Below are 26,939 nucleotides of genomic sequence, written 5' to 3'. Positions count from 1 at the left end.
CAGAATTCCATTGGGACTCCACAGCCTGAGGGTGACAGACATTGCAATTGCATGTAGGTTATGAATGGTTTATGGACTACAGGGCCAGGGCTTGTGTGCAGCTCCACAGGGAAGGGTTGCCCCAGCTCTACAACTGGGAGGGTGATTAGCGTGACTCACTCAAGCCACACCACCCCTGGTAACTGACGGCTTGCAGCTACTGGGTTTTCCTGAGAGCAGCAGACAAAGAAAAGGGCTTTTGGTGTAAAAGGGCTGCATCTAAACTGCCACAGGGCCTTCTTTCTAATCCAGCAAAAGAACAAGACCTTCTCTCCAAGGGGGCCTCAACCCTTGTGGAAGGGTTGGAAAGACTTCAGCATACTAGGGCCCTATAGAGTGTGTTTAAATCCAGCTATTGTGTTTTTATGATGTTTCAGCTGTAATTGTTTTACCTTGAGAATAAATGTGCTTGCTTCAAAGGATCTGTGTGGTAACTTGTAAGTATGCACTATTCATAGGCCTCAAAGAAAGCAATGCGCAGGTGCAGGCCCTTAGGCAGACTGGTTTGTTGAGGATATCACAACATAAGGCAGGGGCTGAGCACCCTTAAGCCTCTCCGCCCCCCCAAAAAAGAGTAGGACAAAGGTCCCTGCCCAGAGCCAGGTGATTGCTGGAGACCTGGTTAGCACACCTAGAGTGGACCCATGGACCTACACGTTCAGTGAATTTGAAACTCTAGTCTACAAGCCCAGACCCATTTTGGGCACTAAGGGGTAACCTATTAGAAAAATTTCATTGCGACCATAGCTGGTGGTCAGCAGCGGACTCACTGTAGATACTGAAAGTGGTGCTGTTTTTCTATATCACTTAATCAGGGCTTTAACCTTTTTTCATTTGCAGATCCATAAAAAAATTCAAATGGAGGTGGGGAGCCCTTTGAAAATCTTAGACAGTCTGTGTCCCCGGACCACAGGCTGAAAACCACTGCAATAGACAATGGGTCTGAACCAGCTGCTCTATCCCTTTTACAGTCAAATAGGCTACTGTGAAAATTCTTATGAAACAGTGAGATAAAAGCTGTTAATGTACAACACAGAATGCTATGAACATTTAATACAGCCACAGTGGAACACAGATCCAAACTTCAGTTTAGCAGCTTGGTTTGTTACCAGTATCTGAGAAAGAAACAGAGGTTCTCAGACATCTACAGTCCCCTCTGGGTGGCAGTATTGATTTTAAGCTCAATCCTGTCCACTCTGTACTCAAAAGCATTTCCTGTAGATGAAGAAAGGACCCTGTTCTTCATATTCTCTTCTGTAAACCCAGAGCTGCTGAAAGGCCTTGAGTGATGCCAAAATTGACCCTCCAGTCCAGACAGAAGACTTTCTGTCAGGGGATGCTGCTGCAATGGGATTATCATTGGGGCACATCTTGGTCAGGTCGCTCTGGAAGCGGTCAGGGAAACCCCTCAGCATGGTACAACCTCCACACAGCAAGATATTGCCCATCAGCTTCTTCTTGAGATCAACATCACATTTACTGAGGCAGGTCATTGTCAGCAGTGGAAGCGCTGGCTGCTGTGATCCTATCAAGGATGGTTTAAAGAGCATTTCAGCACACAGGAATCTCTCTTTGCCAATGGGAATTAGGTGCCCATCTGGAAGTTCGTAATCAACCTGCTGTTTCCGGAGAGGCAAACTCATGTCATGCTGAAGGTCCAGAGACGTATAACAACACTTTTCCTTGATGTCTTCTATCACACTTAGTTGTTCCCCAGTAAATGTTTTCCCCGCCTCATTTAATAACTTCATGAGGTACTGGGTAAGGTCTGATCCAGCATAGTCTACGCGTCCAGTAATGCTTGGCATAGTATAACCTTCGTAGATAGGGACCACATATGAAACGCCATGGCCACTTTCTACCACAAGAGCAGAGGTCTTTCCATATGAATACATAGATAATCTGGACTGGTAGGCGATATGCATGGCAGGAGTGCAGAACGTTTCAAACAGCATCTCAGCATATTTCTCCCTGTTGGTGGTAGGACTCAGTGGAGGGTCTGATACCAGCACCGCATGCTCCTCTGGCTGAATCTTCATCTCTTTGTGGAAAATGTATTCCCAAATGTCTTGGACACAATCCCAGTCAACCACTATGCCATGTCTCAAGGGGTTGACCAGTTTTAGGGGTATTTTCACATCCTGAAGTTCTTTTCCAACAAAGCTTTCTTTGCGATTGTCCCCAGTTTTAGCAGTCTCCTGGAAATGCTTGCCCACTGTAGATGAAATAACATGGGAGGGACGAGGCTCTCCAGCAAATCCACACTTACAGTAACCTGTGCCAATGTCTATGATCACTGCTCTAGTCTCCTTCACAATCTTGGGGCTTCCCTGAGTTGATGATGCGCTATCTTCTTTAGGCTTTTTACTGGCCCGAACCAGTACTGCCCGTTTTGCAGGACCTTCCTGGATTGTTGCTACTGCTACAGAACTGGTGCTTCCTTTGACTGACATTTCCTTTCCTTTTGTCACGGATGTGGATTCCCTTTGACAGTGCTGGCAGAAGCCATGGCAAGCTGAGAAATACCAGGGGTAATTTTGGAACTTTCATGCCACTGACCTCACTGATTGTGACATCAGCTGCCTGCTGCCCTTTGGGCTACAGCTTAGTATTTCAGAACTCTTCTCTACTTGAGGCCTTTGGGGGGAAATACACTGCTTGTTTAGCATACCAGAGAGCTACTGGGGTTTGCCTGCAGCTGTTTCTACCACCATATAGCCTAAACCGGCTCTGAGTAGGTGACAAGGGGGCTGGTCTGTGCCAACCTTCCCCCCTGCTGCTACTGGCTGTGGAGCTGCGGTGGGTGCAGATACAGCAAGCAGGCATGTCTGCAACGCACGTAAAATGGATTGTGCTAGGACATGTCTAGCACTAGCGTCAGCTACATTTTTTTCAAGGAAACAAACTGCCTCCTCCCCAGCCTCCTGAGAAGGTCTAGATCTTTTTAAAAGTCATTTACTAACAAATATTCCTTTGGGGCCTGATTTGTTTAATATTCAACAGGTTTCCATCTCTCAAACTGTGTGATTGTGGTAATTTAAAAAAAACGACGACGAGAGACAGCCCATGTGTTGCTGGACCCTGTCACAGTGATTTGCTTAAGAACATGCTGAAATACAGAAAGTCAGACTTGTGCTGTATAGCCCTTTTTAGCCTTATCACCCCATTCCTGCCATCCACGTGTTTGCCACTAAGAAATACAGAGCCATAACAGTCCGTTAATGAAGAGGTTTGGCATGCAGTGAGGTACAACAGGGACACTGTTGTAAACCACCAAAATGAGGCTGCCTCCTACTGAACAGCACCATTGTCCATCACAACATCAATATGAAACACCTTCAGCAAGGTCCAGTACTGGTTTCTACCCCATCTAAGAGGGGAAGGGGACATGGGACTGCTGTCTAAGGGGGATGGGGCTCTCTTCAGATCCATTAGTGCCAGGGCTTGGCTAGAGCAGTCCTTATTGAGATGTGAACGAATATCTGTCCCTTGGGCTGGATGATTCCTCTGCAGTGTTCACAAGGAGCAGAACAGTATCTTAGTCTTCGCTTAAAATAACACTAGCGATCTTTTGCTGTGAATGGCAAAGCCAATAGTGTCACCAATTCATCCTGCTCAGTCTAATGTAGACAAGTTCCATACGGGGCTCGCAGCAGCAGTCCTGCAAGGGTGAAGGCCCTGGATTCTGACAAAGTAGTGCAGCATTGAGCCCCTCAGAGGAAGAGACCAGACACCCTTAGTACAATTTGATTTACATCAGAGGTATGCCTTCTTAAACAACTGGGTTATGAACTACATCAAAAGCAAGACAGGCAGATTTTAAAGCCTAGCAGTGTGGGTGCTCAACATCTCTCAGAATCAGGTCTTGTGTCTAGAGACCTCTGCAGAGGTTAGACTTTCAGGCCTGCTGCGCAGCTAAGTGTGAAAATTAAGCATCCACAATCTCAGTGAGATACACTAGGCATTGTGTATGGTGGCACAGAGGCTTTTTAGCAGAGATTCCCTTTGATTGGACATCACTTTGACAATATTTTGGCAATCACCATGCCAGACCCAGTCAGAGGAACACAGCCGAGAGAGAAGTCAACTTACACGTCACTGGGAGCCACAGGGAAGTGTCCTCCCCCCATACACACAACACTGTAAATACCGACCTGGGACCTGTAACAGGGTTCTGATCAAAGCTCTATGGAAGCCAGCACCCTGATCACCACCACCACCACCTAGGGCACTGCGTGCAGCTGAAACAGACGAGCTCACTTACACCTGCTGGTAGCCTGACCAGTTAATGAGTAATGAGCCCACTGGCTGAAGAACCCGGGATGGAAAGCAGACAGTATAAAAGGCTAATCCAGGGAGCAGGAAAGGGCTTCTTAGAACTGCTGCCATGTAGTTGAAATGTACCTGGAGCGTAAGAGGAGGCAAACACACACACGGTGAAGGTACCTTGGTGGACCTGTGCACTGCTTCCTTCACAAAGTGGGCTGCCCAGCCAGGGTTTTCTTGGAGAGGAAGGCTTGAGAGGTGGCTTGTGACAGGACAGGCTGAATCTGGAAACGATGGAGGAGTTCATGCTCAGAAGGGGATGCGGAGGACATTCCAGCAGACCAAGTGACAATCTGCTGGGATGGCAGGCAGAGCATCGGCATGTGTTTCAGGAATTCATGGAGGAGCAGACCCAGGTACAGCAGCAGTTATTACAAAACTTAATTCCTGCCAAGGGGGAGCAGGCCTTGAACTCTAAAATGAGCCCTGGGGATAATCCAGTGTTCCTATGGATGTTCAAGAGAATCGCTGCTAGCACAAGCTGGGATAAAGTATTATAGGGGTTAGCCTCTTACCTGGCATGAGAAACGCAATCTGCGTACATGGCATTGAGTGAAGAGCAGGCCACGAATCACCACGTGTTAAAGGCAGCTATACTGGACTATGTAGGCTTGTGGCCGAAAGGTACAGACAGAAATTTAGGGAAGCCACATGGACTTACAGGGCTGGGCCCAAAGCTTTCATACAGAAGTCGAGAGATTGGGCCTACCAATGGCTGAGTTCAAAGAGGCAAGATTTGGAAGAGGTCATGGATACCATTATATTAGAACAATTTATGCAGAGCCTCCCAGATACCACTAAGGTCTGGATGAGGAGGCCAACCAGAGACAATGGATGCAGCAGTAAAACTGGCCAAGCGTGTTGAAGCAGAATTTCCCAGGAAAGTGGCTCGTCCCTCACAAGCAGGGAATGTGAGGGGGGGAAAGAGACTAGATCCCTCAAGCAGGAAGGTCTGGGCATGAGAGACAGGAGGAGAAAAAGGCTGTGTCAAGCAGCTGGGATATTACTTGCTGCCAGTGCTGGGGGGAAATGCTACATTAAGTGGGACTGCCCATATATGTAACGTGGACTGGGGTAATTTGCAGTTAGACTGGAGTGATGGAGACATCTAGGAAGAGTGCGAAAACAATCCCTCTAAGGGTGGGCCATAGGCCAGAGGATATTGACCTAGCAGCTGGTTGTTCACTCGTCTGGAACAGGCTGATGAAACCACAGTGATTTTGGGAGGGGAAAACCCCTGTATGTGGAATGCATACACAGGGAGAAAAAACTAATATCCAGTGGCAGTAGTCCCATTGAAGGTATACAGGAGGTTCCAATAGAAAGGGGTCAGGGTAGCGGAAACCTTGCCCCATCCTGTGGTCATGGGGACTCTGTGGAACACATTCCCTTTAAGGAGAAGAAAGGAGGCCTGGGGAAAAGCAACCTCAATGGGGAGTGAGGGAAAGAGGGGCTGGGATTAAACATGGACCCAGAGCCCACAAGGTGCGATATGAGAAAACCCTAAACAGAAACAATCCAAGAAAGTGGGTCAGAAAAGCTGGGCCAAGGAGAAGCAGGAAAGCAAAAACCCTAGAAAAATACCAACAAGCTAAGAAAGCAAGGCCTAGGTGGGGAATACCATGTAAAGAAGCTGCAGAAGGGGATGAAAGAGCAGGGATCACCCACATAAAGGACAATCTGAAGAAAGGGCAGGAGGTGAATGCAGATATCCCAGTTAGGGGGACTGTAGGAGGGAGTGACCCCCCAGAGCCTCAAAAGGATTTTGGCGTCTCTGGTCAGGAGGGATTTTATAATATTGTACACAGGCAGCTTGTTACCCTTCCCTTTATAGTTATGACAGGAGTAAATGTGGCTTATGCAAAATTCTGCTAAGCATCTGATACATATTTAATAGATTCCAATGCAGAAGAGACCATTGGAATCATCTAGGCTGACCTCCTGTATAGCATGGGCCAGAGACCTGTCCCACAATAATGCCTAGAGCTGAGCGGTTAGAAAAAACATCCCACCTTGATTTAGAAATTGTCAGTGATGAAGAATCCACCACAACCCTTGGTAGGTTGTTCCAATAGTTCGTTATGCTCACCATTAAAAATGTGTGCCTTACTGCCTGTCTGAATTTGTCTAGCTTCAACTTCCAGCCTTTGGATCGTGTTATAAGTAGGGCTGCCAAGCGATTAAAACAATAATCATGATTAAACAACAATAGAATACCATTTATTTTAAATATTTTTTGGATGCTTACTACATTTTCAAATATATTAATTTCAGTTACAACACAGAATACAAAGTGTACAGTGCTCATTTTATATTTTTCATTACAAATATTTGTACTGTAAAAAAACAATGTATTTTTCAGTTCACCTCATACAAGTACTGTAGTGCAATCTCTTTATCATGAAAGTTGAACTTATAAATGTAGAATTTTGTACAAAAAAAACCTGCATTCAAAAAATAAAACAATGTAAATCTTTAGCGTCTACAAGTCCACTCAGTCCTACTTCTTGGTCAGCTAGTCACTCAGACAAACAAGTTTGGTTACAATTTGCAGGAGATAATGCTGCCTGCTTCTTGTTTACTGTGTCACCTGAAAGTGAGGACAGGCGTTCTCATGGCACTGTTGTAGCCAGTGTTGCAAGATATTTACGTGCCAGATGCACTGAAGATTCATATGTCCCTTCATGCTTCAACCAGCATTCCAGAGGACATGCGTCCATGCTGATGATGGGTTCTGCTTGATAATGATCCAAAGCAGTGCGGACTGACGCATGTTCGTTTTTCATCATCTGAGTCAGACGCCACAAGCAGACTGATTTTCTTTTTTGGTGGTTCGGGTTCTGTAGTTTCTGCATCAGAGTATTGCTCTTTTAAGACTTCTAAAAGCATGCGCCACACCTCGTCCCTCTCAGATTTTAGAAGGCACTTCAGATTCTTAATCCTTGGGTCGAATGCTGTAGCTATTTTTAGAAATCTCACATCGGTACCTTCTTTGCGTTTTGTCAAACCTGCTGTGAAAGTGTTCCTAAAATGAACATGTGCTGGGTCATCATCTGAGACTGCTATAACATGAAATATATGGCAGAACGTGGGTAAAACAGAGCAGGGGATGTACACTTCTCCCCAAAGGAGTACAATCACAAATTTAATTGACACATTTTTTAAAATGAGCATCATCAGCATGGAAGCTTGTCCTCTGGAACGATGGCTGAAGCACAAAGAGGCGCATGAATTATTAGCGCATCTGGCAGGTAAATCTCTTGCGATGCCGGCTACAACAGTGCCACGAGAACGCTTTTTCTAACTTTCAGGTGACATTGTAAATAAGAGGCAGGCACCGTTATCTCCCGTCAATGTCATAGCGATTGGCAGAATAAGAAGTGGGACTGAGTGGACTTGAAGGCTCTAAAATTTTAGTTTTGTTTTTGAGTGCAGTTATGTAACCAAAAGAATTAATTTGCATTTATAAGTTACACTTTCATAATAGAGAGACTGAACTTCAGTACTTGTATCAGGTGAATTGAAAAATACTATTTCTTTTCTTTATCATTTTTACAGTGCATATATTTGTAATAAAAATTGAAGTGAGCACTGTGCACTTTCTAGCTTGTGTTGTAATTGAAATCAGTATTGAAAATACAGAAAAACATTCAAAAATATGTTACACATTTCAACTGGTATCTCTTGTTATAAATGCAATTAATTGCGATTAAATTTGAGTTAATCTTGTGAGTTAACTGTGATTAATTGACAGCCCTAGATTGAAGAGCCCATTAAGTATTTGTTCCTGGGAACGGACTCCTCTTTTCTCTCCAGGGAGACCTTGTGTGGTAAGGCCGCTTGGTGAAGTAAGCAGCATGCACATCCCCCAAGGTACCTTCACTACATGTTTTTCTTTGTCTCCCGGTAAGTTCCAGGTACAATACAGCCATAGAGCAGCAGTAATGAGAAGCCTCTTCCTGCTCACTAGGTTAGCCTTTTATACTGCTTGGGTTCTTCAGTGGCTGCGCTAATTACTTGTGAACTTGTCAGGCTGTTAACAGTGCCCTGTCATCCACCGCCTTCATTTCCTCAGCTCGGTTAGGGCCCATTTTCCACTAAGACTCAAGTTTTCTTCCTGACCGAGCTCTACCTTCCTTATGGAGGCAGCGATCTCTCACTGCCCCTGCAGTTTTCTTGTCTGCTTTTTCATGGGCCACCCATGGGGGCTTCCATCCTCGTCACAGAATAAGCACTGCTTAGGTGAGGGTTACCCTACAACTCAATTTCCTCCCATTGGTCAGCCTACAGATCCTGGCTCTGGATTTGCCTGTTCCTTTGTAGAGCACACTGGGTTTCTTCCCTAACAGACCCCTCTCACTCCAAGGGTCTCTGAGCCCCCTTAAACCTGTAATGGGTTAAGAAGCCCAGGTAACTTGGCTGACATCTGACCCAAAGGACCAATAAGTGGACAAGAGACTTTCAAATCTTGGTGCGGGGAAGGCTTTTGTTTGTGCCCTTTCTTTTGGGGGTTGTTCGCTCTTGGGACTAAGGGCTTGGCTACACTGGAGAGTTACAGCGCTGGTGGTGGCTTTACAGCGCAGCAACTCACACACCATCCACACTTGCCAGGCACATCCAGCGCTGTATCTCCCTGGATAAAGCGCTGGCTGTACTCCACCTCGGCCTGGGGAACAATGACTGCAGCGCTGGTGCTGCAGCGCTGCTCTGCCAGTGTGGCCACCAAAAGCGCTGTTATTGGCCCCCAGAGGTACTCAGAGGTATCGCAGAATGCCTGTTCAGCCACTCTGCTCATCAGTTCGCACTCTAATGCCCTGGCCTCAGGTGACCAACCGTCAGACCCGCCCTTTAAGTGCCCCAGGAATTTTAAAAATCCCCTTCCTGTTTGCTCAGCCAGGTGTGGAGTGCAATCAGTGAATCCTTCCAGGTGACCATGCCTCCACGTGTCAAACGAGCCCCAGCATGGAGCAATGGCAAGTTGCTGGACCTCATCAGTGTTCGGGAGGAGGAAGCTGTGCAGTCCCAGCTGTGCTCCAGCCGTAGGAATTTCAATACCTATGGGCAGATATCAAGGGCCATGATGGAAAGGGGCCATGACAGGGACACGCTGCAGTGCAGGGTTAAAGTGAAGGAACTGCGGAGTGCCTACTGCAAAGCCGGTGAGGGAAACTGGCGCTGCTCCCACAACCTGCCATTTTTACAAAGAGCTGGACGCGATACTTGGGGGTGACCCCGCCGCCAGTCCGAGGACCACGATAGACACTTCAGAGCGTGGGGGAGAGGCGGGGGGGGGGAACCAAGAGTGAGGGTAGTGGGGTGGGGGGAGACACCCCAGAGTCCCAGGAAGCATGCAGCCAGGAGCTCTTCTCAAGCCAGGAGGAAGGTAGAGTCTCGCAGCAGCTGGTACTTGGTGAACGACAAGCAGAGGAGCGGGGTCCTGGTAAGCAGCTTTTATTTTCAGTATGGAAATGTTTTGGGAGAGGAGGGAGGGTCAGGGTTACATGCATGCCTAGATGTGGAATAGCCCATTGATGTGGTCTATCACGTCACGGTAATCGGCCCCGGTAATCTCTTCAAAAGTTTCAGCCAGAGCGTGGGCAACGCGCTTGCACAAGTTTATTGGGAGAGCCACTGTGGTCCTTGTCCCAGTCAGGCTAATGCATCCGCGCCCCTATGCCGCGAGGGGTGGGGGGACCATTGCTGCACACAGGCAAGCTGCATCGGGGTCAGGGCGGAATCTGCATTGCTGTAGAAGACCCTCCCTCTCTTCCCAGGTGACCCGCAGCAGCAAGATATCTTCCAGGATTAACTCCTGTGGAAAATGTTGGGAGACTGTTCAGTGTAGATGCCCCCTGCAGCTGTTTGCTTTCCCCAACGCACAGAAACCCCAGTGCAGCCCTGAAGCAACCAGTCCCCCTTACTCACCATTTCGGGGCTCCTGTGGGTTGTGTGTGGTTCTTTGGTATGGGAAAATTATGCTATTGTGAAGACTGTAAACTCCTTCACTGTGTGGGAATAACTGAGATATAAACAATGCTGCTTCTGTTAAGTGTTGCCTTTTTTGCCTTTCTACAAGCGACCTTGAGTTCTCGGCTGCCTGTGTTATCAACAGCTCAAAGACTCCAAAACCTCCGGAAGAAGCCACGAAAAAGCAAAGAAGACCTGCTGCAAGCAGTTATGGATCACTCTGTCAGAGAGAATCAAAAAGTGCAGGACTGGAGGGAAAGGGAAAACAGAATCTGCCAGAAAAATGCAGCAGCCAGGAAGAAAAGCACAAAGCAGCTGATAAACATCCTGGCGCGCCAAGTGGACTGTATCCAGGCACTCATAGCCATGCAGGCAGAGCACTACTCTGCCCCTCCCCTCCCCATCCCAAAGCTCTTTCCCTTGTGCCCCAATGTCAGCTCCAAACCCCCTTCCCCTGCATCCAGGTTCTTACCACCACCAGCTGCCTCCAACACCTGTACGTTCACCAACCAGCCCTGAGAACTACGACCCTTACCCTCTGCACTCAGCCCCCATCACCATGCAGTATAGCCATCCTGAAGTGCAGCAGTCATTGCACAACACTCCAGACAGGACATATTCAAACCTGTGACTGTACAGTTCCTCACCCCACCCCCCTGCCCTTTTAGGTTCCCAAAATGTTAGGAGTCTGTCAATAAAGTTATTTTCTTTTCAGTAAATTAATTCTTGGCTTTGAAAACAGTCTTTATTATTGCAGAAAGTCAAAAGATACCTTAGCCCAGGAAAGAAACAGGCACTGCAAATCAGCTTAGGAAAAACAGATTCCTACTAACACTGTAACCACTGCACTTCACTCCCATGCAAGGCACCAAACATTACTGTTGGTTTTCAGCCTCAAATTCCTCCCTCAAGGCATCCCTAATCCTTGAAGCCCTGTGCTGGGCCTCTCTAGTAGCCCTGCTCTCTGGCTGTGCAAATTCAGCCTCCAGGCGTTGAACCTCAGAGGTCCATGCCTGACTGAATGTTTCACCCTTCCCTTCACAAATATTATGGAGGCTACAGCACACGGATATAACCACAGGGATGCTGCTTTCCCCCAAGTCTAGCTTCCCATACAGAGATCGCCAGCGCCCCTTCAAATGGCCAAAAGCACACTCCACAGTCATTCGGCTCAGCCTGCAGTTGAACCGGTCCTTGCTCCTGTCAAGGCTCCCTGTATATGGTTTCATGAGCCAAGGCATTAACGGGTAAGCAGGGTCTCCAAGGATTGCAATGGGCATTTCAACGTCCCCTACTGTGATCTTCCAGTCTGGGAAAAAAGTCCTGGCCTGCAGCTTCCTGAACAGGCCAGTGTTCCGAAAGATGTGTGCATCATGCACCTTTCCAGGCCAGCCTGTGTTAATGTCAATGAAACACTCTCAGTGATCCACAAGCACCTGGAGAATCATAGATAAATACCCCTTCCGATTAACGTACTTGGATGCTAGGTGGGGTGGTGCCAGAATAGGAATATGCATCCTATCTGTCGCCCCTTCACAGTTAGGGAAACCCATTTGTGCAAAGCCATCCACGTCCTGCACATTCCCCAGAGTCACGGTTCTTCTTAGCAGGATGCGCTTAATGGCCCTGCAAACTTGCAGCAAAACGATTCCAATGGCCGACTTTCCCACTCCAAACTGGTTCCCAACCGATCGGTAACTGTCTGGAGTTGCCAGCTTCCAGACTGCAATAGCCACCCGCTTCTCCACCGGCAGGGCAGGTCTCAATCTCGTGTCCTTGTGCCGCAGGGTGGGGGCGAGCTCAGCACGCAGTCCCATAAAAGTGGCTTTTCTCATCCGAAAGTTCTGCAGCCACTGCTCGTCATCCCAGACTTCCATGATGATGTGATCCCACCACTCAGTGCTTGTTTCCCAAGCCCAAAAGCAGCATTCCACAGTGCTGGGCATTTCCATGAATGCCAGCAGCAATTTCATGTCGTACGCGTCAGGCGACTCGCAATCATCGTTAGACTCCTCATCACTTTGGATCTTAAGGAACAGCTCAACAGCCAAACGTGATGTGCTGGCGAGACTCGTCAGCATACTCCTCGGCAGTTCGGGCTCTATTTCCCACAGAAATCGTGCTGCACAGAAACCGTTGAGAGAGTCAAGATGGCACCAAATATGGATGGAAAAACAGGGATTGCTGGGATGTGAAGCGATGCATCACGGGGCGTTGGGACAGGAAGCCCCCTCTGCCCCCTTCCCACAACCCACAGTGCCAAAACGGGACGAGGTGCTCTGTGGGATAGCTGCCCATAATGCAGGACTCCCAACAGCACTACAAATGCTCCAAATGTGGCCACATTGCAGCGCTTTCCCTACACAGCTGTACGAAGACAGCTGTAACTCCCAGTGCTGCACACCTGCAAGTGTAGCCAAGGCCTAAGAGGGATCGGACATCAATCCGGGCTCTCCAAATCTTTCTGAACCTGTCTCTCATTTTTCAAACTTGTAAGTAACAGCCAGGCAAGGCGTGTTAGTTTTATCTTTGTTTTCTCAACTTGTAAATGTTCCTTTTGCTAGAGGGTTTACCTCTGTTTGCTGTAACTATGAACCTAAGGCTAGAGGGGGTTCATCTGGGCTCTTTAAATCTGATTACCCTGTAAAGTTATTTTCCATCCTGATTTTACAGAGATGATTTTTACCTTTTTCTTTCATTAAAATTCTTCTTTTAAGAACCTAATTGATTTCTCATTGTTTTAAGATCCAAGGGTTTTGAATCTGTGTTCACCAGAACTAATTGGTGAGGGTATACTCTCAAGCCTACCCAGGAAAAGGGGTGTAAGGACTTGGGGGTGAGGGGGAGAAATTAATCTCAAATCTGCCCAGGAAATGGGGGGATAAAGACTTGAAAAATCTTTGGGAAAAGGCAGAATTCCAAGTGGCTCTCCCCTAAAATTTGAAACACGCTTGGTGGTGGCAGCTTACCGTTAACCTAAGCTGGTAAATAAGCTTAGGGGGCTTTCATGCGGGTCCCCACATCTGTACCCTAGAATTCAGAGTTGGGAAGAAACCTTGACAACTCCCCAAAAACCCTTGAGAGACTTCCCAGTCAGATACAGTGCAGGACCACAGTGAATCTACAAAATACTGAACTTGAGGCTACTTTATTTGTCTTCTGAAAAGTTGATACAGAAGTGTCAGTCGTATGCTGTTTGTACTAGCAAGGAACCTTTCCAGGATTGAATTTGTAATTCAGCTAAAAACAAAAATCTCTGCAACTTGACAAAAAGTTTTGGGGGATTGTTTTTAGCCTTAGACCGATCAGCATTCAGACTGATTTTTACAGTTATTTTGGCCAATGTTTCTTGAGATGTTCCTTTAGCTGTGGAATGGTAGACTGGTGTTGCTTGCACACATGACATCTGAGGGGCAACTTGAGGAGCTCAGAGGTCCCATCTTTAACCAGAACTTTTCCTTTGGTCTTTACCATCTCTATCACATCTGAAGGAAACAAAAGACATTTGGTATCTATGAGGAGTGTGCACAGTGCTTTACCTATACAGCATTTTATCACTGCAGAATAGGATTGTTCTACCCCAACATTCCACATTCTTTCTTCAGCTATTCCACTTGGAAATAGAAGAGGCTGTCCCATTGTTAAACATAAAGCCAATCAAATGCTGTGTGCTAGTTTTGTCAGAAAACCAATGTTATCCAATATCCAAAACTAAGCAGGACCTTCCACTTTTTCTAACACAGTTTAAGATTTATATTAGCTTTGAAAATACATGAAAATGATAAAATTATACATCATGGAGTAAATTTTATAAAGTCTTTACCTTGAGAGTTTAAGAAGTATTCTGTAGTAAAAGAATTCCAATGCTTTTTGTTTTTAAGGCAAGGGGAATCAAAATCCTGGCTGATTACATGGAGATGTACGTGACTGAAACAGAAGTAATCATGATTTTACATTTACAAAAGAATTACACCAACGTTAGCTAGATAAGCATGTTAAAGGATTCTATCCTTTCCCTACTAAGCACTGTGGCACAAGTTCACACCTGCCCTAAACAGATCCAGTTCCTCTGGATGTCTCTGGGACATATTCATCAGGGATGTAAGCTACATGTGAGGATCAAACAGCTGTAAATGGTAACTCACAGGGAGTTAACTTAGACATTGATGAAAATGGTGTTAGCAAGGAAGGCAACTCACAAGGTTGTGTAGGATAAAACAAGGTGATTAGGAGGCAGAAAGGAATGCAGCCCAGAATTACTTCTAGTGCAACTCCAATGAATGCCACACTCTCAGCAGGTGGTTTTTCCCGGGGGCGGGGGAGGGCACGCATGTGTCTTGGCTGGCAACATTAAGTCAGGGGACTTAGGAAAGCACTTTAGCCCAAGTTTATATGTGAGTCGGAGCCTTTGGCTCTATCTGTACTACAAATTCAACCACTTCTCACAACCTGGTGGCAACATGGTCATCCCATAAATCAGCTGTAATTTGTAGGACAGCCTGGACCTTAACTGTGCTTTGTAACCAGGTTAAAGACTTGGTCAAGGCTCAAGACAAAATGTAGTTCTTCAAGATGTGATACAGACATGTATTCCATTTAGGTATGTGCATGCCCAGTGCACCGGAGCCAGCAAACTTTGCCTAACAGTACCCACAAGGGGCAGCACTTGCGCCTCACGACTATACCTCCTCCTCTGGCTAGATGAAGTGGTGCTGCCTTGACCCTTCCTTCACACCAAATGCCCACAGATGCAGAAGGGATGTAGGCTGGGTCATAGAATACACGTCTGCATCACATCTCAAACAGTTACACAAGTAAACATTTTGTTGAGTAGACGCAGACATGCATTCCACTAGTGATTTGCAAGCAACAGTCACAGAAAGTGGGGTAAGTGATCGACTATCAGAGTGGTACTCTTTGCGATGCAGAACAGCCACAGCCTGATTTCCTCCTGGCAGAGCACACTCCAGTGTTCTCTTCCTTGCCTATAGAATGATGCATCGCATTTGTATTGTCAGGAAATACATGAACCACTGAGCCCCTGATGCAGTCTAGCAAAGTGTGACAGGTATCGTAGATGGCCCAAAGCTCCAGCACACTGATATGCAGGAGTGAAGCTTCCTGCTCCGACCACAGATCGTGGACTCTCAGCAACCCCAGATGTGCTCCCCAACCCATCAGGGAGGCATCAGTGACAACAATCCTAGTTGGTAAGGGCGGGGTGAAAGTGGGCCAGTAGGGGTAAGAAGTGGCTGTCGGTATTGTCCCATATACAGCCGATGTCGAAGTGCTGCCTTTTGCCCCCTCCCCCCCGTTGGGGGGGGGGAAGGGGCAGCTGCCCCCGGACCCAGCAATTTAAAAGCGGCTGGAGCCAGGTCCCCACAGCGGTAAGTCTTCTACGTTACCTTCACCTCGGGTAAGGGAAGGTCCTGAACCATCTGCCAGGATGGAGTCTAGGATCAATAGAGAGAGGCAGAGCAAACTGTCCAAAGGGTGAAGGGTTGGAAGGTGGGCTGCTCTTGAGCTACGTTTGAAGAAGGCAAAGAAGCAGCCTGGCAAACTGAACCAGCTGAGTGAATGCAGACATGCAGCTCAAGCACCTCATACACTTCCGAACTGTCATGGACGGCTGAGACTGCAGAGTGAGACAAAGGCACCACATCACCTGAAAATGGTCAGCAAAAATACTCTCCAACTCACAGAGTCTGTTAGGGCCCCAGTGAACTCAATTTTCTGAGTGGAGACCAAAGGTGACTTTTCAGTGTTTAGGATGAGATCCGGAGGGTTGAGTAAGCACAGCATAACGTGTATGTGAGAGAGAACATCTCTGGACCTGCCCCTTAGTAGCTAGTTGGCCAGATACAGGAAGACAAGGATTCCCTTCTTCCTGAGGTACGCTGTCACCTCCATACATTGGGTAAAAACCTGGGGGGCAGAAGACAGACTGAAAAGAAGGATGTGCACTGAAAATGGTGGTTCACCATGACAAATTGGAAAAATCTTCAGTGGCTTGGGAGAATCACCACATGGAAGTAAGTGTCCTGAAGGTCCAGAGCAGCAAACCAGTTGTTTTGAGACAACACGGGGAGGGATACTGCAAGGGGACTACTCAGAACCTGAGGTCTCTGATATATTTGTTGAAGTTGCAGAGACTGAGGACAGGGAACCAGATTTGGGAATCAGAAAGTACCATGAATAAAAACTTTGACACTGGCACTCCGGAGGGACCTCATCCACAACTCCCAAAGCCAGACCTGTATCTCATGAGAGGGGTCCCTGAAGAGGAAGAGACAGAATGGGGAGGTAGAGTGCAGGAGAACTGGATAGCATAGCCCAATGTGATGGTGTTTAGGGCCCAGCTGTTGGTGGTAACTGAGCACCAAACATTGTGAAAGTGAGCTAGCCTGTCCCAAATGTCAGGGACCAGGGTAGTGGAAGTCACGACTGGAACTCTGCTCTGCACAAACAAGTCAAAATGGGTGCGGGGGGGAGATAGCTCAGTGGTTTGAGCATTGGCCTGCTAAACCCAAGGTTGTGAGTTCAATCCTTAAAGGGGCCACTTAGGGATCTAGGGCAAAAATCAGTACTTGATCCTGCTAGTGAAGGCAGGGGGCTGGACTGGATGACCTTTCAAGGTCCCTTCCAGTTCTAGGAGATGGGTATATCTCCAATTATTATTATGTCAACTGGCTGAACCCAGAACCTGAATGTCTCTGCCCCTGGGACCTAGGCCCCTTTCTGAGGTAGTTCCACTTTCTCAGAGGAGGAAAAGATTGTCCAAAGAGGCAGTGCAGGCAGTATTGTTGCTGTGACCACCATACTGGTAATTTTGCACTGCCTGTGTATACTCCCCCAAGGAACATACACTAGCTCTAGAATCCTTGAAGGATTTCAGTTTTGTTTGAAAAGAGAACCTGACCGTTGAAGGGCAAGTCCTATATAGCCTGATGCACATCTGGAGCAATACCCAACTTCTGCAGCCAGGATGCCATCCTCATGGTTACCACTGAGGCCATCACTCTGACTGAAGTATTCACTACATCTAGCACAAACTGTAGCAACGTTCTGGGCACCAAGAAGCCCTCAGCAATAAATGCCTGAAATTCCTCCCTGGAGGTTTCAGGCAGCTGGTCTGTAAATTTAGACAGTCATCCAATTTACCTGTGTCAACAGTGAAAACGGCATAGCCAGCACCCACTATGCCTCTATTGTCTCCAGTGCTGGGAGTGGTGTCAGTTCCAAAATCAGCAGATAGCGTAGAGGTGGAGGGCAGGGAGTGCCACCACAGTAATATCAGTAGCATGAAATGCAGCGGTGCTAAGGAGTTTTCTGGTGCCAATGAGGTTCGTTGTGCTGAGCCCGGCACCAGACTCAGTTCCACAGATGGTGGTAAGGCAACATCAGGATGCGGTACCAACAGACTCAAAGGTTCAGCAGCCTGTCCAGACAGCGAAGCTGTGGATGACATAGCTGTGGAGAAGTCCTGAATCAAAGCAGAGCTCGGGATGGAAAGGCAGAGGAGGTCCACCATCGCTACCACCAGATATGCTGCTGATTATCCGGCCTTCTGACTACTACCCCATGCTACTCATCCATTTGGGCACAAATGATACTGCGAGGTGTGACGCTGAGCAGATCAAGAGTGACTACAGGGCTCTGGGAGTACGGGTTAAGGAGTTTGGAGCGCAGGTGGTATTCTCTTCGATTCTTCCTGTTGAAGGTAGGGGTCCGGGCAGAAACAGATGCATCGTGGAGGTGAATGCCTGGCTGCGAAGATGGTGTCGCCAGGAGGGCTTTGGCTTCCTCGACCACGGGATGCTATTTGAGGAAGGACTGCTAGGAACAGATGGCGTTCACCTTTCAAAGCGGGGAAAGGCCTTATTTGCACACAGACTGGCTGACCTAGTAAGGAGGGCTTTAAACTAGGTTCGACGGGGACAGGTGAGCAAAGCCCACAGGTAAGTGGGGAACAAGACCTGGTAGATGGGTTGGAAACAGGAGGGAGCACGGGCTATAATGGCAGAGAGGAAGGAGGGTCAGGGCAAAGCTGGGAGGCAAGATCAAACCAGTATCTTAGATGCCTTTATACAAATGCAAGAAGTATGGGTAATAAGCAGGAAGAACTGGAAGTGCTAATAAATAAATACAACTATGACATTATTGGCATTACTGAAACTTGGTGGGATAATACACACGACTGGAATGTTGGTGTGGATGGGTATAGTTTGCTCAGGAAGGATAGACAGGGGAAAAAGGGAGGAGGTGTTGCTTTATATATTATAAATGTACACACTTGGACTGAGGTGGAGATGGACATAGGAGATGGAAGGGTGGAGAGTCTCTGGGTTAGGCTAAAAGGGGTAAAAAACACAGGTGATGTCGTGCCGGGAGTCTACTACAGGCCACCTAATCAGGCGGAAGAGGTGGATGAGGCTTTTTTCAAACAACTAACAAAATCATCCAAAGCCCAAGATTTGGTGGTGATGGGGGACTTCAACTACCCAGATATATGTTGGGAAAATAACACCGCGGGGCACAGACTATCCAATAAGTTCCTGGACTGCATTGCAGACAACTTTTTATTTCAGAAAGTTGAAAAAGCTACTAGGGGTGAAGCTGTTCTAGACTTGATTTTAACCAATAGGGAGGAACTTGTTGAGAATTTGAAAGTAGAAGGAAGCTTGGGTGAAAGTGATCATGAAATCATAGAATTTGCAATTCTAAGGAAAGGTAGAAGGGAGTACAGCAGAATAGAGACAATGGATTTCAGGAAGGCGGATTTTGGTAAGCTCAGAGAGCTGATAGGCAAGGTCCCATGGGAATTAAGACTGAGGGGAAAAACAGATGAGGAAAGTTGGCAGTTTTTCAAAGGGACGCTATTAAGGGCCCAAAAGCAAGTTATTCCGATGGTTAGGAAAGATAGAAAATGTGGCAAAAGACCACCTTGGCTTACCCTTGAGATCTTGCATGACCTACAAAATAAAAAGCCGTCATATAAAAAATGGAAACTAGGTCAGATCACGAAGGATGAATATAGGCAAATAACACAGGAATGCAGAGGCAAGATTAGACAAGCAAAGGCACAAAATGAACTCAAACTAGCTATGGGAATAAAGGGAAACAAGAAGACTTTTTATCAATACATTAGAAGCAAGAGGAAGACTAAGGACAGGGTAGGCCCACTGCTCAATGAGGAAGGGGTAACAGTAACGGGAGACTTGGAAATGGCAGAGATGCTTAATGACTTCTTTGTTTCGGTCTTCACTGAGAAGTCTGAAGGAATGTCTAGTATAGTGAATGCTTACGGGAAGATGGTAGGTTTAGAAGAGAAAATAAGGAAAGAGCAAGTAAAAAATCACTTAGAAAAGTTAGATGCCTGCAAGTCACCAGGGCCTGATGAAATGCATCCTAGAATACTCAAGGAGTTAATGGAAGAGGTATCTGAGCCTCTAGCTATTATCTTTGGGAAATCATGGGAGACGGGGGAGATTCCAGAAGACTGGAAGGGGGCAAATATAGTGCCCATCTATAAAAAGGGAAATAAAAACAACCCAGGAAACTACAGACCAGTTAGTTTAACTTCTGTGCCAGGGAAGATAATGGAGCAGGTAATCAAAGAAATCATCTGCAAACACTTGGAAGGTGGTAAGGTAATAGGGAATAGCCAGCATGGATTTGTAAAGAACAAATCGTGTCAAACTAATCTGATAGCGTTCTTTGATAGGATAACGAGCCTTGTGGATAAGGGAGAAGCGGTGGATGTGATATACCTAGACTTTAGTAAGGCATTTGATACGGTCTCGCATGATATTCTTATAGATAAGCTAGGAAAGTACAATTTAGATGGGGCTACTATAAGGTGGGTGCATAAGTGGCTGGATAACCGTACTCAGAGAGTAGTTGTTAATGGCTCCCAATCCTGCTGGAAAGGTATAACAAGTGGGGTTCCGCAGGGGTCTGTTTTGGGACCGGTTCTGTTCAATATCTTCATCAACGATTTAGATGTTGGCATAGAAAGTACGCTTATTAAGTTTGCGGACGATACCAAACTGGGAGGGATTGCAACTGCTTTGGAGGACAGGGTCAAAATTCAAAATGATCTGGACAAGTTGGAGAAATGGTCTGAGGTAAACAGGATGAAGTTCAATAAAGATAAATGCAAAGTGCTCCACTTAGGAAGGAACAATCAGTTTCACACATACAGAATGGGAAGAGACTGTCTAGGAAGGAGTATGGCAGAAAGAGATCTAGGGGTCATAGTGGACCACAAGCTTAATATGAGTCAACAGTGTGATACTGTTGCAAAAAAAGCAAACGTGATTCTGGGATGCATTAACAGGTGTGTTGTAAACAAGACACGAGAAGTCATTCTTCCGCTTTACTCTGCGCTGGTTAGGCCTCAACTGGAGTATTGTGTCCAGTTCTGGGCACCGCATTTCAAGAAAGATGTGGAGAAATTGGAGAGGGTCCAGAGAAGAGCAACAAGAATGATTAAAGGTCTTGAGAACATGACCTATGAAGGAAGGCTGAAGGAATTGGGTTTGTTTAGTTTGGAAAAGAGAAGACTGAGAGGGGACATGATAGCAGTTTTCAGGTATCTAAAAGGGTGTCATCAGGAGGAGGGAGAAAACTTGTTCACCTTAGCCTCCAATGATAGAACAAGAAGCAATGGGCTTAAACTGCAGCAAGGGAGATTTAGGTTGGACATTAGGAAAAAATTCCTAACTGTCAGGGTAGTTAAACACTGGAATAGATTGCCTAGGGAAGTTGTGGAATCTCCATCGCTGGAGATATTTAAGAGTAGGTTAGATAAATGTCTATCAGGGATGGTCTAGACAGTATTTGGTCCTGCCATGGGGGCAGGGGACTGGACTCGATGACCTCTCGAGGTCCCTTCCAGTCCTAGAGTCTATGAGTCTATGATGTGGACACCATCAATGTCAGCATTACCCTTGTCAGTACCGGACTCAACGGACGCCCTGGGGCTGGAACCAGGGTCAGCAATATGGGGCCTCTCACATCCCTATGTGGTACTGGGGAGTGGTGGAACAGAGGCTCCATCCCACATGCCAGCAGTAGGCATACTTTTCCTGGAGGAGTAAGAAGAGTCTCCTTGAGATCTCGAGTGTCACGCTTGGTCTTGAGACCTTTTCTTTGGTGCATTCAAAGGAGAGTGGTTTTACGCCTCTTTGGAGAGGCAGTGGCTCCAGAGCATGAGCCAGTACCACTCACGGATGGCAACCTCTGATCGGACGTGTGCCTTGGTACTGAAAAAGGTCTTGTGGCCTGCTTGAGAAGGCTCTGCTTCAGGCACAAGTCTCCAGCCATTTGAGTCCCTTTTGTGAACAATTTACAAACTGAAAACCACTCTTTGATGTGAGCCTCGCCTAAGCAGAGCAAGCACCTTGTGTGAGGATCGTTGTTGGGGATTCCCCCCACACCAGACAATGTTGAAATCCTGCTGAGGGTATCACCAGGGAAAACTACTTTACTAAGCCAGGGTACCAACTAACTACATGCAACTAAGTCAAAGGATGAGAAATTGTGAGGTTAAGAACTACACAGCGCTCCCATTCCAGCCAGGGACGGATGGTAAGAAGGAACTAAGGAGAAGGGGGGGGGTTTGAGATGGTGCCACAGCATGTAGCATGCGGAAGGGCTATGGCCACAAGGTGCAAGTGCTACCCTCTATTAGTACTGCTGGCAAAATTCTCCAGCTCTGACATGCTAGGTGCATACACAGCTACATCTACTCGAACAACCAGTCTGCACCATAAACTGGAACATTCACCACTCTGCTCCAATTTTTACCAGTGTTAGGAGAGCAAACCTTCATGTGGGCTTCAAAGAAAAGTCTACTTCTGACTTCTAGAAGATTAATTAAAGTTGCCATTTTCTTATAAAATTTTTCTACTTATTTTTAAAGATGCGATCATTATATATTTGAGTAAACAAAAAAAAATCTTGAGAATAATAAAAGATAGCTACTACTACCTGTTTAACTTTTATATAGTTTAAAACAGTGGCTCTCAAACTTTTATACTGGTGAACCCTTTCACATAGCAAGCCTGTGAGTGTGACCCCCCCTTAATAAAATAAAAACACTTTTTAATATATTTAACACTATTATAAATGCTAGAGGCAAAGCAGAGTTTGGAGTGGAGGCTGACAGCTCGCGACTCCCCATGTAATAACCTTGCAACCAGCAATGAGCTCCCAAAATCCTAAGAACTGGTTCCCTACTGGGTCCTCGGCAGCATTTTGGCAGCAGCGTCTTCACTCGCTCCAGGTTTTCAGCAGCATTTCGGTTGCGGGTCCTTCACCTAGAGTGAGTGAAGGACCCGCTGCTGAAGACCCAGTAAGGAACCGCACAGTGAGTACAAGCCCCATGTGCCTGTCTCCTCCCCCACAATCCAACCCCAACCCACGTTCTGCCCTCGACTGCCCCCCCTCAGAACCCGCAACCCATCAACCCCCCCGCTCCTTGTCCCCTGACCACCCCCTCCCAAGACCCCCCCCACCCTAACTGCCCCCCCCAAGACCTCCCCACCCACCCAACTCGCCCTGCTCCCTGTCCCCAGACTGCCCTGACCCCATCCACCACCACCCTGACAGACCCCCGGAACGCCCACGCCTACTGAATCCCCCCCATTCCCTGACCACCCCCCGAGAACCTCTGCCCCATCCAACTCCCACTCCGCTTCCTGTCCCCGGGACTCCCTGTCCCTTATCCAAACCCCCCAGCCCCTTACCATGCCGCTTACCCCCACCTCCTCCCTCTCCCAGAGACTCAGCGCGCCATGTCCAGCAGCAGACCTGGACAGCGCTTTAGCGGCCTGGCTCCAGCGGGGCCTGAGCTCCCACCAGTTGGCCCAGAGCTCGCAGCCCCGCTCCCTTCTCCAACTCAGAGCCACGTAGTGAGCTCAGATCCCGCTGGAGCCACGTCACTGCAGCGCTGTCCAGGGCCGCTCCTGGATACGGCGCACTGAGGCTCCGGGAGAGGGGGACATGGGGGTAACCTGTATGGTAAGGGGCCAGGGGTTGGATAAGGGGCAGGGAGCCCCGGGGACAGGGAGGGTTGGGGGGGAGGGTTGGATGGGGCAGAGGTTCTGGGGGGGCGGAGGTCAGGGGACGGGGGGTTGAGTAGGGGGGGAAAAGCGGAGGCGGGAGGACCCTCAGAGATTCTTGTGGGGGCCCCTGCAGGGCCCAGGGCAAGAGGCAAATTGCCCCACTTGCCTCTCCCCTCCCCGGGCAGCCCTGCCAATCCGTCCTCCCAGCCCCGGCCCGGCCCCCTTACCATGCCGCTCAAAGTGGCAGGAACTGCAGAGCTGTGCTGGCGGCTCAGCATACTGTGGCTCTGTGAGGGGGGGAGGGGGAGCTCAGGCGGGCCGGACAGGACGGTCCCGCAGGTCGGATGTGGCTCGCGGACCAGAGTTCGTCCACCCACCCACCCCTTTAGCAACCGGTTCTACACCGGTTTCTAAATTTAACAACCGGCTCTTGCAAACCGGTGCAAACCGGCTCCAGGTCACCACTGCTTGCAACCCCCTGACGGGTCCTGACCCCCAGTCTGAGAACCTCTGGTTTAAATGGTCTGGATTGTTATGTTGCAGTCTCTACACCTGTTAATGACATCCAATATTCCTGTTTCTCGAGACTCATACACTCATCATAAATCACAAGAATTTCAATTTGCAAATTTTCAAAATAAGGCCTTATCTCAGTAAATCAAAAAGGCTTGAGTCCAGTACACAACTTGGCTATATAGGCATGAGATCTATACCACCTCCAGCAGATAACAGAAATAAAACTGGTTGAACAATCTAGCCTTACCTCATGCTGGGAACTGCATGGTAACCCAATCGGAACTCCAAGCTATCTTTATGCAGGCATTGTTGGATCAGCTTTTCCCCAACAGCATGCATGTGTTCTAGTAATTCAAGATGCTCTTTTGTTACTGATTTTAGACTGGAGATGGAGTCCCAGGGTAAGATTAGCCAGTGGTAACGAGCTTTGGGATATTTATCCTTAATGATTACAACCCTTTCATCTTTGTAAACCTAGTAGAGAGAGAGAGAAAAATCAAGGTTATTTACCATTGACTGGGGTTCCCTGGAACATCATAATAAAAATCAACTTGAATTATCCAAATATTTGGCTTCACTAATCCACACTTATATGCTCCATGCCAGTGTCACAGAACCATTCAAAAGCAGTTAGTGTGATATGGGGCCAATGTACATACAGGTGTACAGAGTGCACCTCTGAAACAAGGCAGGGCTAAACTTACTCCTTATTTCCAAAGCTGGGATGGAGGAAGGGTGAGTATGGATCTGTGGAGAAAATACATTTGGAGCTCTCCAGTGACTGTTAAGTACACTATTGTTTCCCCATCATAAACATACCTCCAGAGATCCATACTGACTGATTACCAAGGAATAAACACTTATCTGAGAGACAGTGGAGGAAAGAGTCTTGAGATTTTCTATTTGATTATATAAGTCTCCTATAAGCCGTACTCAACACATTTTACTACCACCTGTGAAGTATTTGGATCAATATATCTCACCTTCTGGGCACTGCTCTGCAGGCAGCATAACCAAGATAATTTACAAAGACTTGCATGTGCAGTGAGATAAACAGGCCTTTCCACATCTAGTTTATAGATCTATAAATTCCAAGGCCCGAAGGAAGTGCTATGAGCATCTAGTCTGACCACCTGTATAACACAGGTCAGAGAACTGCCCCACAATAATTCCTTTGAACTAGAACTGATCTTTTAGAGAAACCTCCAGTGTTGATTTAGGCAGACTGGCCGCCTAGGGTAAGGAGTCACTAGGCTGCAGTAGGCGTGCTCAGAGACTGCATTCAGCAGACCTTCTAGGACGGGACTCATGACCCCCTCGCGTTAACAGAAATAATGAAGAGGCAAAAAGCTGTGAAAGCCTTGGTGCTCACTTGTCCAGCTAAGGTGGTTTCACCCAGAAAGCCACTTGTAAGGAGAGGCTGTAGAAGACATATCCCTAACTCCCTGAAGTCTCTGTATTTACTGAGGTCAGACCGAGATCGCTTAGCTGCGTGGGACATGCTTCTGGAGGGTGAAGGAATCCTTTCGTCAAACATTTCAGCAGAGGAGGCTCCAACAGAAATTTGCCATTTATTGCTTGTCAAACAGAAAGCAAGCACCACAGTGTTGTGCAAAGGCTTGTATTTTTAGTTGTCCAAAGCGGGTGAGAGATTTAAAAAGAATAGTCAGCCTGTTAAATAAAACAGGTAGAAGCTGTAGACTGACTGTAGTACAAAGAGAAGGAAGCACATTCAGGCTGGGAGACCTGTGACTAGGGCACGCAGGGTTCCTAGTGAGGTCAAAGATTGGTATGACAACGAGCTAAGCGATTCTAGAAACAAAAGGAGAAGTCTACTGCAATTCCAATTGTATTCATGTCTTCACTAGGCAATTCCAGTCGGAGGAGTTTCCAACTCCTTTCTGGGCATTGCTTTTCTAGTGGGGGAAGGAAAGATCACTTATTGGCAGCTGCTGGGTTGAATAACTAAGACTTGTGGATTGAACAGCTTGAGGGAATGAGTTTCACCATCCTGACTGACTCCTCCCCTGAGTGGGACCCTGGTAACTACCATCATACCACCGGCTCTTTGTTGGCCTGATCTTTAAAGCCATACCACCTACAAAGGGGGAAACAAATGACATCACCACCTCCACCAGCTTCAGCTAAATCCTCCACAGTTCCTGGGGAGATGTAAAATTCAAGTTCCTACTGTTGCCCCTCCTCTATTATGGCATTTTCCTCCCCCATCTAATTTCTCCTCTTGCCTGTCTTTGCCTTCTGCCCAAGCAGGGTCTGGCTTGGCCAACCAAGACAAAGCCACCTTTTACAACACTTCTGTGAACAGAGGTCAGCCACTCGACCCCGGTAAGTGTTTGCCAGGTCTTGAAGTGGCTAGTAAGATTGCATGTGGTGTCTTTGCCCTCCCTGCAGTTAGGCTTCCAAGGAGACAGGCTTGGTTTTCCATCCCTGCTATCCTCTTCTTAAACTTGTGTGTACATCTTCCTGGCTTTGGTTTAAAGGAAACAGAATCAAAGTTCAGTAACTCAAAACTGTACAAAACTGGCTCTCCTTCCTGCAACTAGGACAGATAATGCCATCTTTAACACCACCCAAAGCTGGCTAGCAGAGATTTCTCCCAATAAAAATTCCACACAACAAATGAAAAAAAGAATCAGGAAAACTGTTAAAATAAACTTTTACTCAACTTTTTAAGTTTCAAGTACTTTAACTGTCTCCCTTCTTTATCGGGCAGGCCTGGTCTACACTACAAAGTTAACAAGGTCAACGAAACCTGCCTTGGTCAGCCTTGTCGTGCACACATGGCTCCTATGGATGTAAGTTCCCTTTTACCCTGACTTAACACCACCTCCAAGAGCGGCATATAGCCAAAGCTGATCTTCTTGCGTCGACAGTGTGAGTGTGACACTGCATTACTTAGGGCGACTGCAGCTGTCCTCCAACAGCTGTCCCACAATGCCCCACACTGAACACTCTGGTCAACGTGAACTTCACTGGCGAGCCGTCATGGAGACCAGAAGA

General features: G+C 47.3%; 2 protein-coding genes across 10 annotated transcripts in view; both read right to left on the bottom strand.

The window, feature by feature from the left end:
* Positions 1–26,939, bottom strand: part of APTX (aprataxin) — a 68,653-nt gene that overhangs the window by 17,786 nt on the left and 23,928 nt on the right. For 7 of the 9 annotated variants that reach the window (XM_030566046.1, XM_030566054.1, XM_030566048.1 and 4 more), the window contains one exon: positions 24,166–24,392. In XM_030566046.1, the coding sequence (XP_030421906.1) occupies positions 24,166–24,392 (227 nt within the window). Of the gene's footprint in view, positions 1–13,464; positions 13,818–14,155; positions 14,260–24,165; positions 24,393–26,939 lie in introns of those variants that run through there. The other 2 variants (XM_030566049.1, XM_030566053.1) reach the window with 2 other exon arrangements.
* Positions 544–4,289, bottom strand: LOC115653181 (actin-like protein 7A). The gene has a single exon (XM_030566043.1). The coding sequence runs from the start codon at positions 2,490–2,492 to the stop codon at positions 1,242–1,244; it is 1,251 nt and encodes a 416-aa protein (XP_030421903.1). The 5' UTR covers positions 2,493–4,289; the 3' UTR covers positions 544–1,241.

The sequence above is a fragment of the Gopherus evgoodei genome, chromosome 6, assembly GCF_007399415.2.
Source record: "Gopherus evgoodei ecotype Sinaloan lineage chromosome 6, rGopEvg1_v1.p, whole genome shotgun sequence".
NCBI lineage: Eukaryota > Metazoa > Chordata > Testudines > Testudinidae > Gopherus > Gopherus evgoodei.
This window is presented reverse-complemented; position numbering and strand designations above follow the sequence as displayed.

Coding starts and splice junctions, on each gene's coding strand:
- LOC115653181 (XM_030566043.1), bottom strand. CDS start 2,492: ATGTCAGTCAAAGGAAGCACCAGTTCTGTAGCAGTAGCAACAATCCAG.